Source organism: Chlorocebus sabaeus, chromosome 1, assembly GCF_047675955.1.
Source record: "Chlorocebus sabaeus isolate Y175 chromosome 1, mChlSab1.0.hap1, whole genome shotgun sequence".
Lineage (NCBI taxonomy): Eukaryota > Metazoa > Chordata > Mammalia > Primates > Cercopithecidae > Chlorocebus > Chlorocebus sabaeus.
Genome location: NC_132904.1, coordinates 124769212 through 124786038, shown reverse-complemented (window position 1 = coordinate 124786038; position 16827 = coordinate 124769212). Strand labels below are relative to the sequence as shown.

The following is a 16827-nucleotide window of genomic DNA, read 5'->3' as shown; positions in this document are numbered from 1 at the left end:
AATGTGAGTGAAACAGCTTAGAGTGTTCAGGAATAGTTGTTACTATACATAAGAATCCATTGTGAAAAAAGTATGGTTTTAGAACCATGTCACATGGAAGAGCTATTTATAATACATATTGAGATAATTAAATAGCAGTTTTGAAAAAAATTCACACTTCATCATACTGAAAATAAACTTCAAATGTATAAGTTAACCATTTTAAACTTATAAAATTGCCAATGTGAACTGATTTTGTTTTGAGATAAAATAGCTTTCTCAAATTTAAACAAAAAACATAAAGAGATGCCTATATATATAATATATATATACACACACACACACACACACTTTTCATATAATGAAAAATAACAATATAGAGGGAGAGGTACCGTAGACCAGGAAATATAATCATTTTTTGGACATGATGAAATGCTGCTATTATAGTGTATGAGAATATCGTTTCAGATTTTTTAGAAAATTAAAGTTCCTGAGTAAAAGAATGGAGAAAAGATACAAACATTACACAGAAAAATGTTTATCGTTATGTGTAATCATGGAAATGTATCTTTAGGCAATTTTGAAATACCATTTTACTTTGGTAAATATTAAAATAACAAAGCTATTTTTCTAAATTATGATATCCAGTGCCATAAATATAGCAGTGATTTTTGCCAGTAGGTTCAGAATCGTTGGTTTCAGGAAGTTCTGAGTTAGCACTACCTTTTTGGAAAACATTTGACATTTCATAGCAAGACACTTTATAGTGTTCCTTTCATCTAACGAATCCATCCTTAGGGACTTATCTTAATGTTATAATTAAATAGAAATAAAAGTGTTCATCATAGCATAATGTATGAGAACAAAGAAAATGAAATACCCAACTTTGGGAGAATGTTCTTTTTTGAAATGGGGTTTCACTCTGTCATCCAGACTGGAGTGCAGTGGCACAATCTCAGCTCACTGCAACCTCTGCCTCCTGGGCTCAAGCTGTCCTCCTGCCTCAGCTTCCTGAATAGCTGGGACTATAGGCATGCACCACCACACCCAGCTAATTTTTGTATTTTTTTTGTAGAGGTGGGATTTTGCCATGTTAGCCAGGCTGATCTCGAACTCCTGGACTTAAGCGATCCACCCACCTCGGCCTCCCAAAATGCTGGGATTACAGGCATGAGCCACCACACCCATACAGGGGAATGTTGTATAAATGCTGAAGCTATTAAAAATTTTAAGTTTGGGCTGGGTGAGATGGCTTATGCCTGTTATCCTAGTATTTTGGGAGGCCAAGGTAGGAGGATCGCTGGAGGCCAGGAGTTTACACCAGCCTAGGCAGCATAGCAAAACCCCATTTATACAGGAAAAAAAAAAACCAAAACGAGCTGTGCATGGTGGCACACACTCGTACTCTTAGCTAGTTCAGAGGCTGAGGTCAGGGGATTGCTGGACCCCAGAAGTTGGAGACTACAGTAAGCTATCATCCTGCCACTGCACTCCAGCCTGGGCAACAGGGCAAAACCCTGTCTCTAAATAAATAAATAAGTTTGAATACAATGTAGGAACCTGAAAAATATTATCTATAAATAGTAGATACAACTTTTGAAAGTCTGGATACTTAGGTGATATGAAAAATGAATATAATTATAGTAAAGTATTAGAGAATATTGTTTAGGTTTTTTTTTCTTAGTTGTCTTGCTTTTTCAATTAAAAAAATTAGAGGAATATTGGAAATGAATTTAATAATCCTGGAAGATTAATCCCTCTTTGCCAAGTTAAACTCAAATGACTAGAAAAAAAATTAACTTATGACATTAAAGTGTAATTGAAATTCAGTAAACCTTAGGAGCCAGAAGCCTCGAAGACCGAGGTCAGATATATTATACTTGGCATATTAAAATAATTTCCTGTTTCATCAGGGTTGATAATAAATGAATAAATATTCATAAGAAGGATATTCATTTGAATATTCACATGAAACCTAAATTAGCAGGAGAAGGGAAACCTTTGAAGTTTATTAACTAAAATTTTAATTAGGAAATAAAACTTTTTAAATAGCCAAGTGATTTAGTAGTTTGTCTTTGATTTAATGAATATATGAGGAATTTCAGTTTTTTCTGATTTTAAGACTTCATAGGGAGCTGGGTGTGGTGGCTCATGCCTGTAATCTTAGCTCTTTGGGGAGCCAAGATGGGAAGAGCACCTGAGCCTAGGAGTTTGAGACCAGCCTGGGAAACATGGCATGTTTAATGCCCTGTAACATGTTAAACCTTGCTTAGATGTGATCATTAATATGAAAAAGAGGCCTGGCGTGGTGGCTTACTCCTATAATCCCAGCACTTTGGGAGGCCGAGACAGGCAGATCACCTGAGGTCAGGCGTTCAAGACCATCCTGGCCAATATGGTGAAATCCTGTCTCTACTAAAAATACAAAATTTGGCTGGGCATGGTGGCATATGCCTGTAATCCTAGCTACTCAGGAGGCTGAGGCAGGAGAGATTGCTTGAACCTGGGAGGTAGAGGTTGCAGTGAGCCAAGATCTCACCATCACGTCTGGGTGACAAGAGCAAGACTCCATCTCAAAAAAAAAGAAAAAGAAATTGAAAGAGCGTTTTCCAGTTTGTCCTGCCATGCTCATTAGCTTTCAAATATCAATTCAATTTTAGTTGTACTTAGAAGTTTCAGTTATGTTTCCATTCTTCATAAGGTTGATAGGGGAGGACAGAGGCTATTAAATCACTTATTTCTGAAAAGTAGCAGGTTAAACTACAGTATTCATCTGTTGCCTAATTATGATAAAAGCTATTTGAGTGGAACAGTGTTTTGGTATCATTGATTTTTTTTTGTAGAGACACTGTCTTTACAAAAAAATTTTTTAAATTAGCTGAGCATGGTGGCACGTGCCTGTGGTTCCAGCTACTTGAGAAGTTGAGGTGGGAGGATCTCGTGAGCCCAGGAGGTCCAGGATGCAGTGAGCCATGATCACACCATGGCACTCCAGCCTGGGCAACAGAATGAGACCCTATCTCAAAAAAAAAAAAAAAAAAAAAAGACTTCATATGTATTGTCACATGGCCTATAACCACAGTTATACCATATGTGTGTATATATTTACACATACATACATAGAGAGAGGGAGAGACTATTTTAAAGTCTAAAACAATTAGAATTGAATATGTATTTTAAACTCTAAAATAATTAGAAAAAAATGAAGAAAAAATGATTACATAATTGTGAGGAGAGATGAGACACATACAGTGTATATAATATTGATATGTATCATATAATTGTCTTTCTCAAAGTTTAGACTTTAACATAGTGTCTGTACCCTAAACAAAATTAACCTTGCACTAGATTTTTCTGAGAAGGAAGCTCATATCAAAATTACATTTTATGTGCTTGCTTCAACAGCACATATACTAAAATTTGAACAATACAGAGATAAACGTGACCCCTGCACAAAAATGACACACAAATTCGTGAAGCATTCCATATAAAATAAAAATTGTTTAAAAATTATGTTTTGGTAAGTGGTTAATTCTCTGAATATTTCCTAGTGAAAAATCAGCTTTATAGAGAGATTATCCTATTATACTTTCTGAACTTCGGAGTACCTCTCTGTTGGAGCAAGTGGCAAACTTGACCTGTGTCTTCTGTTCAAAATGTTGTAAGAAGTCACAAGGAACCTGACAAGGCCATTGTCTTTTTATTCTTTTATGTGTGGTCCCTGGTGCTCAATCAGGATTCAGGATGATCATACAGAGTTTTAGCTATCACAAACCAGTGTTTATAATTGAGTTTATTAAACATTATATCACAGTTATTTGTGGAACTGATTGTTTAAAAATCTGCCCACAAAAAAAAGAAATAAATAAAAATCTGCGTACATAGTACCTGTTTTGAGCATAGATTATACTAATATGTCATTTACTTTGGCATCTTTTTGTTTTGTTTTGTTTTGTTATGGAGTTTTGCTCTTGTTGCCCAGGCTGGAGTGCAATGGCACAATCTCAGCTCACTGCAACCTCTGCCTCCCAGGTTCAAGCGATTCTCCTGCCTCAGCCTCCTTAGTAGCTGGGATTACAGGCACCCACCACCATGCCTGGCTAATTTTTTTTTTTTTCTGTATTTTTTGGTAGAGACAGGGTTTCACCATATTGGCCAGGCTGGTCTTGAACTCCTGGTCTCAGGTGATCCACCTGTCTCAGCCCCCAAAGTGCTGGGATTGCAGACATGAGCCCCTGCCCCCAGCCTACTTTGGCATCCTTAACTATAGCTTTAAAATGTTTTTTTTTGTTGTTGTTGTTGTGACATTAATGTCTTTTTCTGGTATCATTGATTTTTTTTTATAAGACTTAGTATTTTTTTTTCTGTACATATTTAAAACTGAATTTCGTTAAAAATTTGAATTGAGATCACTAAAACAAAATAGTGAGAGGTTTATAGAAAACTAGGTCAAATTATGTTTGGTACAAAATATTACAAATATTTTGAAACCCTCGGAGAGGACTCTCTGTTGCCTGAACATATTTCTGTGTTGTAGTATATGCACAAAATTTTAAATCAGAGAACAGTAGGAAAAGGCAAGGCCCAAATAACCCCAGAAATTAATCCTTTAGGTAGTCGTATTAGGTAGAATCATGAGCACATTCTAATAAGTAACACTGTACTCGTGTCCCTTTAGCCTGGAAACCACTTCCTGAAACTGAACTGAGCTTTTTCATCTGTATCTGTAATGCTTTCATGATGCCTGGAAAATAGAAGAGACTTAATAAATACATGATTGATGAGTGAGTGAGCGAGTGAATGAATGAAGAGAAAAGAGCCGAAATGAAACCAAAACTGTCAAGAAAAAAATATCAAAGATCAATTCTTTTCATACTTATTTCTTACTTCTTTTGGCTACATTCTAGTTTTAAGGATCATCGATTTTAATTTAAATATATACTTCTTATTCTGTTGTCATACGATGATATTTTTAAAACTAAGAATGTAAAATCAAAGTAAATCAGAAGTGTATTATGTGGAGAATGTGGGAATGATTCTGAAAATCGTACCGTCTTTTGGAGGAAGCATTTTGGAGGTTTCTGATGTTATATTTTGACTGGGTCATTATTTGGTGTGCATTTGGTTGTTTCGTTAGATGTTTTGGGGGTAGCTGGCAAAGTGCCTTTTTTTAAAACTAGGATTTTTTTTACAAAACATCATATATTGGATTCCTATACTGCTTTCCTACTCTTTCGTGCAAAAATAAAACAGATCTTTTCTCCTTTTTTCTTCAGACAGTTTTTCAGTTTCTGCTCTCTTTTCTTCAAGATTCAAGTTTATGCTTTTCTTTCATTTTGCCACCCATTTATATTAAATGACTCATTTGTCTCCCTTAAGCTTATAAGTAATAGTTATGTAATTTTGTTTATTAAGCTCATTATGTGATTGTTGTGTAGACATTCAGTCCTTCTACTCAGGGAACACAAAATATAAGGAAACGATTCAGATGCTTGCTATGAAGTAGTACGTGTGTAGATACTTGGTCATATTATCAGGAAAAGACCTCTAATTCTCCATATTTTCAATGTTTTCCTACTTATTTGGAAGAATAAGCAGATATGAATCTAATAACATATAGATATACACATCCAATGAAAATTACTGATACTTTTTTTTTAATAAATGGTAGCTTATTTTTATGAAAAATTTATGTGTGCTGGGAGAGCCTGATAATATGGAAATAAAATCCTGTGCTCTGAATGGTTTTTCTCGAAGACAAATCTTCTGTGTACCTGGGTGAATTAGCATGCTAATTTGGAGCATATATGATGAGAAGCATCTTCTCAGTGCTTTACAAGAAAGAATTTTAACTATTTTCCTAAGAATGATGTTAATTATCCCATTAATCTCTAAATATACCCTTTGAAGTAGGTGACTGAAATAATCTAGCCCCAAATTTTATTATTCCACTTCCAGTTTTTAAAATTGAAACCTGAGACACCAAGGTTATCATTGGTGGGACAATGTTAGAAATAGAACCCAAGCTTTTATAAAGATACTATGTATTTTGCATATCATTTCGACACAAAGGTTGTTTCTAATGTCAATTAAATCCACAAGAAGTACCCAGCAATTCTACCTGCCTTTCATCTTTACTACATAAACATAACCTTTTCTTGTTACTGAAAGTCTTGAATATTTTTAGAGGCAGAAAGCATATAGTTGAAAATGTATTCATATGAACAAGTTCCATATGAAAACTAAGGTTCCTTCCCAGCTAACTTGACCAGATAATGACTATTTCAGGCTCTCGGGGCACTGGTAAATTAATTCACTTGCTAATTTTACACATTGTGTGAGGACAGTGTTCCTGAGTTTTAAATACACAAATATGAATGATGCATGGTTTTGCTTCTGAAGAACCTGCAGTCAAAAAAGGGTAATAGTTGTATAAACAAATAAATGATAATTTGAAATATTGTTCTGTGAGCATATGGAACACAAAGCTCAGCCACCTCTACTGGTGGGTATTCAGTGAAGGCTCACTTAAAAGTGAGAGTTTAGGCCCGGAGTGGTGGCTCCCGCCTGTAATCCCAGCACTTTGGAAGGCCGAGGTGAGCGGATCACGAGGTCAGGAGATCGAGACCATCCTGGCTCACACGGGGAAACCCAGTCTCTACTAAAAAATACAAAAAAAAATTAGCCGGGCGTGGTGGCGGGCACCTGTAGTCCCCAGCTACTCGGGAGGCTGAGGTAGGAGAATGGCGTGAACCCGGGAGATGGAGCTTGCAGTGAGCCGAGATCGTGCCACTGCACTCCAGCCTGGGCGACAGAGCGAGACTCCGTCTCAAAAAATAAAAATAAAAATAAAGAGTGATAGTTTAGCTGGATTTTGAACAATAGACAAGAATTTTCTATATGAAGAGGGTTATGGGAGAGAGTCCAGCTAGAGGAAATTGTTTTGTGAAGAAGTCATGGGATGATTGGTTTGTATGGCAAAAGGTAACACTTCACTTGGCCTAGAGTTGTACACCATGGAATACTATGCAGCCATAAAAAAGGTTGAGTTCATGTCCTTTGCAGGGACGTGGGTGAAGCTGGAAGCCATCATTCTCAGCAAACTATCACAAGAACAGAAAACCAAATACCACATCTTCTCACTCATAAGTGGGAGTTGAACAATGAGAACACATGGACATAGGGAGGGGAACATCACATACCGGGGCCTGTCACAGGATGGGGGGGCCGGGGGGTGGGGGGCTAGAGGAGGGATAACATTAGGAGAAATATCCAATGTGGATGACAAGTTGATGGGTACAGCAAACCACCATGGCACGTGTATACTTAGGTAACAAAACTGCATGTTCTGCACATCTACCCCAGAACTTAAAGTATAATAATAAAAATATATATATATAGTATATATATATATATCTTATCTTTATAGCTATATAGTATAATAAAGGTGTGTGTGTGTGTCTATGTGTGTGTGAAATAAAACAAAAACATTGGCTCTGTACTTGGACTGCCTGAGTTGGAATCTCTCACTTCTGCCACTGTTTCCTGCCTGCCCTTGGATAAAACTTACTCTAAGATAAATTTTCTTCTCTGTAAAAATGGGAATGTGATAGTACTTTCCTTGTAGGATTTCTCTGAAAATCAGAGAGTATCCATTGTAAAGTTCTTAGCATGGCATATATTTAGTACTTAATACTATCAGCTGCTGGTTTTTGTTTTCTGATTTATTTTTTAATCAAAGATAAAGAGGTTAAGTTTTAAATGTTGTTATAGGATCTGACAGAATTTAAAGATAGACTCCAGGAAGGACAGCAAAAGTCAGGAAAACCAAGGAAAAGTTGGTTGTAATAACAAAGGAATGACAATATACTGTTAATGAAATACATTCACTAAAATTATCTAATTAAAATGTCTTATTTGTTTCATTTGCCACTCTGAATGTTTCATCTCTAGTATAGTAGCTCTTTGCAGACCAAATTTTCCAAGCATTTCTTTTCAAAAATTTTAACTAACCCTATCAAACGATCATACTAAAGTCTGTAAACTCATCAATCTGCATTGCGAAACAACTAACATTAAATTCTCAGCTATTACAAATGTTTGAATGGTTATAAAATTTTGTATCATATACTTTGAAAATTCTGTTCTATCCTGCATGCTCCACCATAGCTGTCAAGTATATATTCATGGAGCTAACCAGAGAGAATGCCCTTTGTCATGAGCTGATAATATAAAGGCAAAATATCAGTAAATTAATGTAAATATGGCCAGGAAGTTACAAGATTCCATCTATTTGAAATTGCCTTGGACTTTGTATTATATTGGTGTTTTGTTTATTGAATAAAGTCAGAATTTGCATTGACTATGAAAATATAGAAGATACTTTTTTAGAAGCAAAACTTTGCAGCACTTACAAGCAATTATATTGTTGAGATTTAACTTTATATATTCATTTGCTGTATCTGAAAGTCAGCTGAACAGCTGTATTTCTTAAAAATCTGGCATGGTGTTAGGACTAAACAGTTCACTCTACTGTAATGTGTAACTGTAACTTGATCTAAATGAGTCTACTGCAGAAGAGAGACTGTCCTAATGTATGAACTCTTTTACTCAGTTAAATATCATGACATAGAACCAGTCTTGATTATTCAGGAATTAGTTATCTAGTTTAGGTGGGAAATTAAATAAATATACCCTCATCATTTTTTGTAGTGGATTAATTTTTGCCCCTTTTAACTGTAATTTACAAATTTTATTTTGCTTTTGTGAACTAAGACTATCTTATTTTTTGGTGACTTTGGTTCCAATGAATACTACCAATTTAATCTATTTCTTTAAATATTCTCTTTAGTGCCCCAGGTTCTTCAAAGCTGCACAGCCTTCATTGAGAGATATGGCATTGTGGATGGAATATATCGCCTTTCTGGTGTTGCCTCCAATATCCAGAGACTACGGTAAAATCTTACATGGCACTTTTTCACTCAACTAATTAAAATGAAAACATTTTAAAATGGATTCACTTACTTTGATAACCTATTTTCATTAAAGATAATTTAGATAAAATAGGAAACAATATCTGTGTTACTCTCTGTGTATACTTTTCTAAATGGCATTTTTTGCATCTACAGTCAGAGAACCATGCACCTTAATCTCTTCAGTACTTGTAGTTTGTCTCTTTATAATGTTTGAAGATTTTAGCAAATTGAGTTTGAACCAATGACAGCCATGAGAGAGAACAATTTGCATTATAATAGAATTATTCTTTAGGTGTTAATTAAAATGGATGGGAATGGAACAGTTTCTAATCTCCTTTGACCCTGATTCTGTGTATATGTTGAAGTATGCATCTCTACATATTTCACGTTCTCCCCAAATCTTCTCTGAAACAAAAACAGTGACAAACTCTATGCCAGCAATATTTTATTTTTGCTTAATCTCTTGGATTCTAGATTATTCTTGATATGCCATCACCCTTTCTTTTTTACTGTAGTACATGGTAACTGCCATTATTCTGTAGAGATTTTAATATTTTAATGGATCACAGAGCCCATCTCAGTTTTGGGGAATATATGGCTTGAAAAATACATAAATTAGTTCTTATACTAAAGACAGTTTCAGTTTAAGACAAAGTAAATCTCATATTCATATTGTACACACACATTAATCCTCTAGGTGGATGATAAGTAGTCTCATGCCTGTGGATTAGTATTAATTAACCTCCTGGAGAGTGAGCTTAATCTCCCTTAATATTCTGTGTACAACTTTTATTTTACTCATTCTAATGATACACATTTTCCTGCCTATTAAAATTTGTTGTTAGCTAGGAGTTGCTTTATGTTGTTTCTGACTTTTTTTATCCTGCTTCAGGAAAGCATTTCTGTGTTGTACAATTTGTGTCTGAGGAATTTCTGTTCATAATTTTTCATGGATCCATTGCCATTCAGTGCTCGTCTCTGAATTGCCAAAATATTGGATATTCAAGTCATTAGCAATTAGGAGTCCTGTTTTCAGACTGTTGTACTATAAGAGCTGTTCATTCATATGTATCTCAGAGGCTATTGTTCATTTTAATATTAAAGCTGTGCCCTTAATTTCCACATGGAAAAATACCCGTCTTGTACTAAGACATCCAGTTATTGCTGAAGTCCAAACACAACTTAAATGAAATATAATAAATGGAAGATAATTGCAACTCACTGAGATAGAGCTGAACACTTTTGGGGCTTATGCTTTCTGTTTTTAAGACACGTATTTGCTCTCCTCAGTCAAACAATTTGCTTGTCTTCTTCTGTGTCAGCCATGAATTTGACTCTGAGCACGTCCCCGACCTGACGAAAGAACCATATGTTCAAGACATCCATTCTGTGGGCTCCCTATGTAAGCTGTACTTCCGGGAACTCCCAAACCCTCTGCTTACCTACCAGCTGTATGAGAAATTTTCTGTGAGTACAGGCTACTTTTGAATCTAATTCTTTGTGGAACTTTGCTGTGCTTTTGTTCAAAACACGTGACCATTGGTTTGGTCACATGTAAGAAATAGTTCTGTGACCGAAATGACTCCTTAAAAAAAAAAAATATTGCCAGCTAGTCAGTGGTCTTTGCTGTTTTCACATTGTCATTCTTGTGCTTTCTGACTTTGAGCTGCTAGTCTTGTCACCCTTAATACTGATTACCATCAAGCCTTTTTAAAATTAGTTTCGTAGACCTCAGTGTTCACACTATGCGGAAACCATTGACTTCCTTAATACAATGTTGTGTTTCCTCACCATTTCACATCCAAGAGCAAAGCAAGTTGATCTCAGAGTGAAAACTGAATTGTAAGTGAAGAACTTTCCTTTTTACCAACAGAGCTTACTAGTTTATTTTGTACTATAACTGTTCTAGGATGCAGTTTCAGCAGCAACAGACGAAGAAAGGCTGATAAAAATCCACGATGTCATCCAGCAGCTCCCCCCACCACACTACAGGTCAGCCACAGTGGGTAAATACCAGGCAGAGGTAGAAGTCAGTTGACCTGTAAACGTTTTTTTTTTTTTTTTCCTTTGAATTTCTATTTAAACTTCCTTGGAGTTCTAATTAAACTTCCATTATATATATATATACACACACACACACGATGTATGTGTACATATATATGTGTGTGTTTATGTATAGATACTCATTGGTCCTTAGATCCCCAGGGCCTGGCACACTGCTTAGCATTCTATAGGTACTTAAAGGTTGAATGAGTAAGTGAATGGATGGACAAAAGGATGGCTGACTAAACTTGGGGGTTTTTTGTTTGTTTTAGTTTCTTCTTTGGTTTTATTGTTGTTGCTACTTTTTAAAACCTAATTTGATTTGTGTGTTAGTTTGGACTCTTGGAAATATTTGTGCTACGTCGTGAGAAAGCCAGAATAAAATTGAAGGTTACTTTGCCAGTTAGAAGAGGAAAACAGTAGAAACTAGATTCTAGTATGCAAAGAAACAAAAGATACATTTTAAAATTCCAGTTATTGACAAGAAATTAAATTCAGCAGATGTTCTAGTAATATGCAAATTAAGTAATTTATTATTTTTTTTTTCAAAATGACATTGCTTATATATATGTTTCAAAAATCAACACTATAGGCCAGGCGCCATGGCTCATACCTGTAATCCCAGCACTCTGGGAGGCCGAGGTGGGTGGATCACCTGAGGTGAGGAGTTCGAGACCAGCCTGGCCAACATGGAGAAACCCTATGTCTACTAAAAATACAAAATTAGCCAGGCGTGGTAGCGTGTGCCTATAATCCCAATTACTTGGACGCTGAGGCAGGAGAATCACTTGAACTTGGGAGGTGGAGGTTGCAGTGACCTGAGATCATGCCACTGCACTCCAGCTGGACAACAAAGCGAGACTCCATTAAAAAAAAAAAATTCTAATTGTGGTTTCTGTTTGATGTTTATCACCTTTGCACCATCATAAATGTCAAAAAATCATAAATTGAACCGTTGTAAGTTGGAGACTATCTGTATACAGTCTTTCTAAAACATAAGGTACTTGAGGTCATGAATTCTGTCTTGTTTATCACTGTATTTCCAGAATAGAGTCTTGCAGATAGATGTTCAATAATATACACTGCATATATATTTTATATCTTCTGTACACTATTTTATAGCTTGACTATAGATACTTAAATGTATATATATCCTAATATCCTCTTTGCCTGTCTTCTAATATATATTATATTACTTACCATGCATATATGCCCTACCTGGATTTTATACCTTGTCTGCTATTAATATGTACATGTATATCTCTTGCTTTATAATGTATACAATATTTTGTGTAACTCTTTTCTTCACTATAACTTATATGTGTGTGTATCTCCTACTTTATATATCTTTTGATGGACTTTTTATGCAAAATTTTAACATCAACATTTCTGAATTCCTCAGATGTTCCTGAAAAGCGTAATTTTCAATCGTGTTCTCTCATTTGGATATGCCATATGTTGTTTAACCTTTCACAGTTTGCATATTTAATCTATGTATATGGTGGGGTCTTTTCTGTTTCCTTTTTTTTTTTTTTTTTTTGAGGCAGGGTTTCACTCTGTTACCCAGGCTGGAGTGCAGTGGCACAATCTTGGCTCCCTGCAACCTCTGCCTCCCAGGCTCAAGTGATTCTCCCACCTCAGCTCCCCAAGTAGCTGGGACCACTGGCACAAACCACCATGCCCAGCTAATTTTTTGTATTTTTGGTAGAGGGGGTTTTGCCATGTTGCCTAGGCTGGTCTCAAACTCCTGAGCTCAGGTGATCCACCCACCTCAGCATCCCAAAGTGCTGGGATTACAGGTGTGAGCCACTGTGTCCGGTCTTCCTTTTCCAATTTTGAATATTACTATGAGGGCCATCCTTTTACGTGGAATCTAGATTATGTTTTTTATTAAAGGATAATGACCTGGCAGTGAAATTCTGGAAATCTAAATTTTATTCTCAATATTAGACTACAATATCCAAATTACGTTCCAGGTTGCAAAGTTTTATGCAATTCGCACTCTCATCTGCTGAATATAAAAGTGTTCATTTTGTGGAATCCTAAAATTCTACATTAACTTTTAAAAACATCTTTATAATTAGATAGGCAAACCAAATAGATGTCTTTGGTTTTTTAAATTTGCAATTCTTACAAAATACATTTCTGAAGTCCTTTAATCATTCCCTTCATTCACCTTCCACGAGTAATAAAATTTTACATGGTTTTCTAAATACATTTCTCAAGCTTCCCACCTCTATGTCATACCCAGGCCAACCTCACTTTGGTTTGTCTTTCCTTAATTATATACAGGAGAGACAGAGAATTACCATTTTAACTGTAAAGCAACTACAGTGCTCTTGAATGTGCAGGCACTTTGGAACCACTCTGACCTTGATTTGAAATGCAGCACTACCACTGCTAGTCTGTGGAACCCCGGCAACCTTGACTTTGTCCTTGGTACAAGGGGAATGGTAATTCTGTGCTTGTTGGAGCTCTTACGAGAATTAAATGAGACTGCTGGTAAAAGCCTCTTGAACAATGCCTAATGCCGAGTCTAACTCTTATATTCCTTTTCCTCTCAAATTCATGTTAGGTCCATCTGAATCTTTGTGGCTCATATGTAGACCACATTTTATCTTTTATTACTGTTTCATATAATAAAGCCTTGTATTTCTGTCTCCCATTCATTATCTCTCTCTTTTTTTTTTTTTTTTTTTGTGAGACAGGGTCTCACTCTGTCACCCAGGCTGGAGTGCAGTGGCATGATCACAGCTCACTGCAGCCTCAGCCTTCCTGGGCTGAAGCAATCCTCCTGCCTTAGCCTCCCGAGTAGCTGGCACTACAGGCATGCACCACCACACAGAGCTAATTGTTTTTATACTTTTTGTAGAGATGGGGTTTCACTGTGTTCCCCAGGCTGTTCTTGAACTCTCAAGTTCAAGTGATCTGTCTGCCTCAGCCTCCCAGACTGCTGAGATTACAGGCATGAGCCATCACACCCAGCCCATCGTCTTTAATAGTTTTACCCTGGGTACTATTAGGTAGGACACTTTGAGACATGCTAGGTGATAGATAATACCTCTGTGTATGCATGCACGCACGTGCACGAGCACACACACACACACACACTCGGCACTTACCTGGTTTAACTTACATTTAAGCTGATCATGTTTTGTTCTCAGAAATACTCTTCCCTGTTGTTTAATCTCAATATATATGGAATTATTTAAGTAAAGCAAATTTTAAGTAGTCAAGATAAACCAGAATATGAGTATTTGAATTAGGCTCTTTACTTCAAAAGCATATCCTTTGCTCAAATGTTCTCCCCTTGACGCCTATTGGAATTTTTCTTTTAACTGTTTTTAGACTTTTGAGACATTACTGTTTTCTTTCATAGAAGTGTTGAAGTCCTTTCCTGTTAGTGTGTCTGCTGCAAGTAGAATGGCATAACTTCAAAATGTTATTTGTTCCAGAAACTAGCTTTGGTGAAGGATTCACTTCTAATAAGTAATATTTCAACTTGTTAAGCTTGGGTTTGTATGGTCCCTTTCTTCATTTTGCTATTGCAAACTTAGAAATTAATTAGTAGATTTTTATGTTCTATACTGCTCCATCATGTTTCTTTCTGTTAATATGTTGTATTTTATTTTCAGAACACTGGAGTTCCTGATGAGACACTTGTCTCTTCTAGCTGACTATTGTTCCATCACAAATATGCATGCAAAAAATCTAGCAATTGTTTGGGCTCCAAACCTGTTAAGGTAATTTGCATTTCACTTGTAACTTTTAGTACAACTAATCCTAAATAAAAGGCTGATTCATCAGTGTTTCTTAAGGAAATTTTTAAAAGATAAAACAAATCTGTTCTTTTTATTTGCGTCTCCCTAAAACAGGCAACTGGGCCTTACCTAAGAGACAGTAAAAGTATGATTTCTGGGGGCTGGGTGCGGTGGCTCACGCCTGTAATCCCAGCACTTTGGGAGGCCGAGGCAGGCGGATCATGAGGTCAGGAGATGGAGACCATCCTGGCTAACACAGTGAAACCCTATCTCTACTAAAAATACAAAACATTAGCCGGGCGAGGTGGCGGGCGCCTGTAGTCCCAGCTACTTGGGAGGCTGAGGCAGGAGGGTGGCGTGAACCCAGGAGGTGGAGCTTGCAGTGAGCCGAGATCGCGCCACTGCACTCCAGCCTGGGTGCCAGAGTGAGACTCGCTCTCAAAAAAAAGAAAAAAAGTACGATTTCTTCCTCTGTTTGTCTGTGATTTACATGTTTAGAAAAAGAGGCCCTTTCCGAATGCTATCTTTACAACTCTGTGGTGAAAATGTTTACCTCACAGATCAAAACAGATAGAATCTGCCTGCTTCAGTGGAACAGCAGCTTTCATGGAAGTGAGAATTCAGTCTGTGGTTGTTGAGTTCATCCTGAATCACGTTGATGTGCTCTTCAGTGGCAAAATCAGCATGGTCATGCAAGAAGGGGCAGGTACGACTCAGATGGGTTCTTTCCCTACCAGGAGTGTGTGTCTGAGCTTCTGAAGAAGTGGAAAACCACACATTTCTTACCGCAACAAAAAAAAACATGTCGCTGGTATAAGGCAGCTAATAATGTATCGCTGCTTACCAAAATGCACAATTTGACAGTTACTTTGTGTGTATGTAGTGAATACTGCATATTAGACCTATTTTGATCTAAGTCCATGACACATTAAAAAACTTCTCATTCATTATTGATGTATATTAAAGTATAAAATGGAACAGAAGAAGAAAAATTCCTTCCCAAACTAAAAATATCTGAGTGATTGATCACCTTTCCTCATATCTTTTAAGAAAGGAAAACAGTTATTAAAGAGTTTTATATGTGTGTATGTGTGTTACTGGTATGTCATCTTCAGTTTTTTATTTAATATAAAGCTTTTCTCATATCTTTTAAGAAAGGAAAACAGTTATTAAAGAGTTTTATGTGCATGTATGTGTGCCACTGGTATGTCATCTTCAGTTTTTCATTTAATATAAAGCACTATGGGTTTTGCTATTTAAAATACTTGAAGAAAATTTGAAACAGCAGATAGGTAGATAGATGGAGAGAGAGTTACTAACAAATTGAATTCACTCACACGTAGTTGACTCTCTTCATCACCTTCCTTTTCTTTTTGAAGCTTCTCTGTCAAGGCCCAAGTCCCTCCTGGTATCCTCTCCATCCACCAAACTGCTGACACTGGAAGAGGCCCAGGCACGAACACAAGCTCAGGTCAATTCTCCAATTGTGACGGAAAATAAGTATATTGAAGTAGGAGAAGGACCTGCTGCACTTCAGGGGAAATTTCATACCATAATTGAGTTCCCACTTGAAAGGTAAAATTTGTGAAATCCTATTTTAGGATATGATTTTCATAGCTATGCCCTATTATTTTCTTTTAGTTTGCTTTTAATTTTGTATTTTAGTATTACTCTATCGAATTCTAGGCTAATCCCAGAGAAACCTGTTTATTTGAATATGGATGATACTTACCACTTCATGGGGAATGATACAAATGATTCTTGCTTTACAACATCATGTAATTTTATAAAAGAAGAACGTCAGTTGTATAGGGAAAATTGTTTGGAAAAATGAGGATATACTGTCACTATATAGGGTTGATTTTTCTCTGTGAACTCTGTTGTTTATAAATTTGTTTAGAAATAAGCTGTGTTGAACAGTTTATTCAGAAAGTCAGGAATGGACAGTGACTTGTTTGACATTGGTTCCACATTAAGGTTAGAAGAGATCAATAGTGCGGTCTCCCAATCAACAGCATCAGCATCACCTGGTGGTAATTATTAGAAGTGCACATTGCCCAGTCGTCCGG

At 36.3% G+C, this 16827-nt stretch overlaps 1 protein-coding gene and 1 non-coding gene across 7 annotated transcripts in view; both read left to right on the top strand.

Moving 5' to 3' along the window:
• ARHGAP32 (Rho GTPase activating protein 32) overlaps positions 1-16827 on the top strand; it is a 304654-nt gene that overhangs the window by 271591 nt on the left and 16236 nt on the right. For all 6 annotated transcript variants that reach the window (XM_038004998.2, XM_073022239.1, XM_008021489.3 and 3 more), the window contains 6 exons: positions 8831-8933; positions 10277-10421; positions 10864-10946; positions 14633-14740; positions 15319-15464; positions 16138-16333. In XM_038004998.2, coding sequence (XP_037860926.2) covers positions 8831-8933; positions 10277-10421; positions 10864-10946; positions 14633-14740; positions 15319-15464; positions 16138-16333 — 781 coding nt within the window. The remainder of the gene's footprint in view (positions 1-8830; positions 8934-10276; positions 10422-10863; positions 10947-14632; positions 14741-15318; positions 15465-16137; positions 16334-16827) is intronic.
• On the top strand, positions 3369-3472 carry LOC119626687 (U6 spliceosomal RNA). The gene has a single exon (XR_005242832.1). It is a non-coding gene; the product is annotated as a U6 spliceosomal RNA (small nuclear RNA).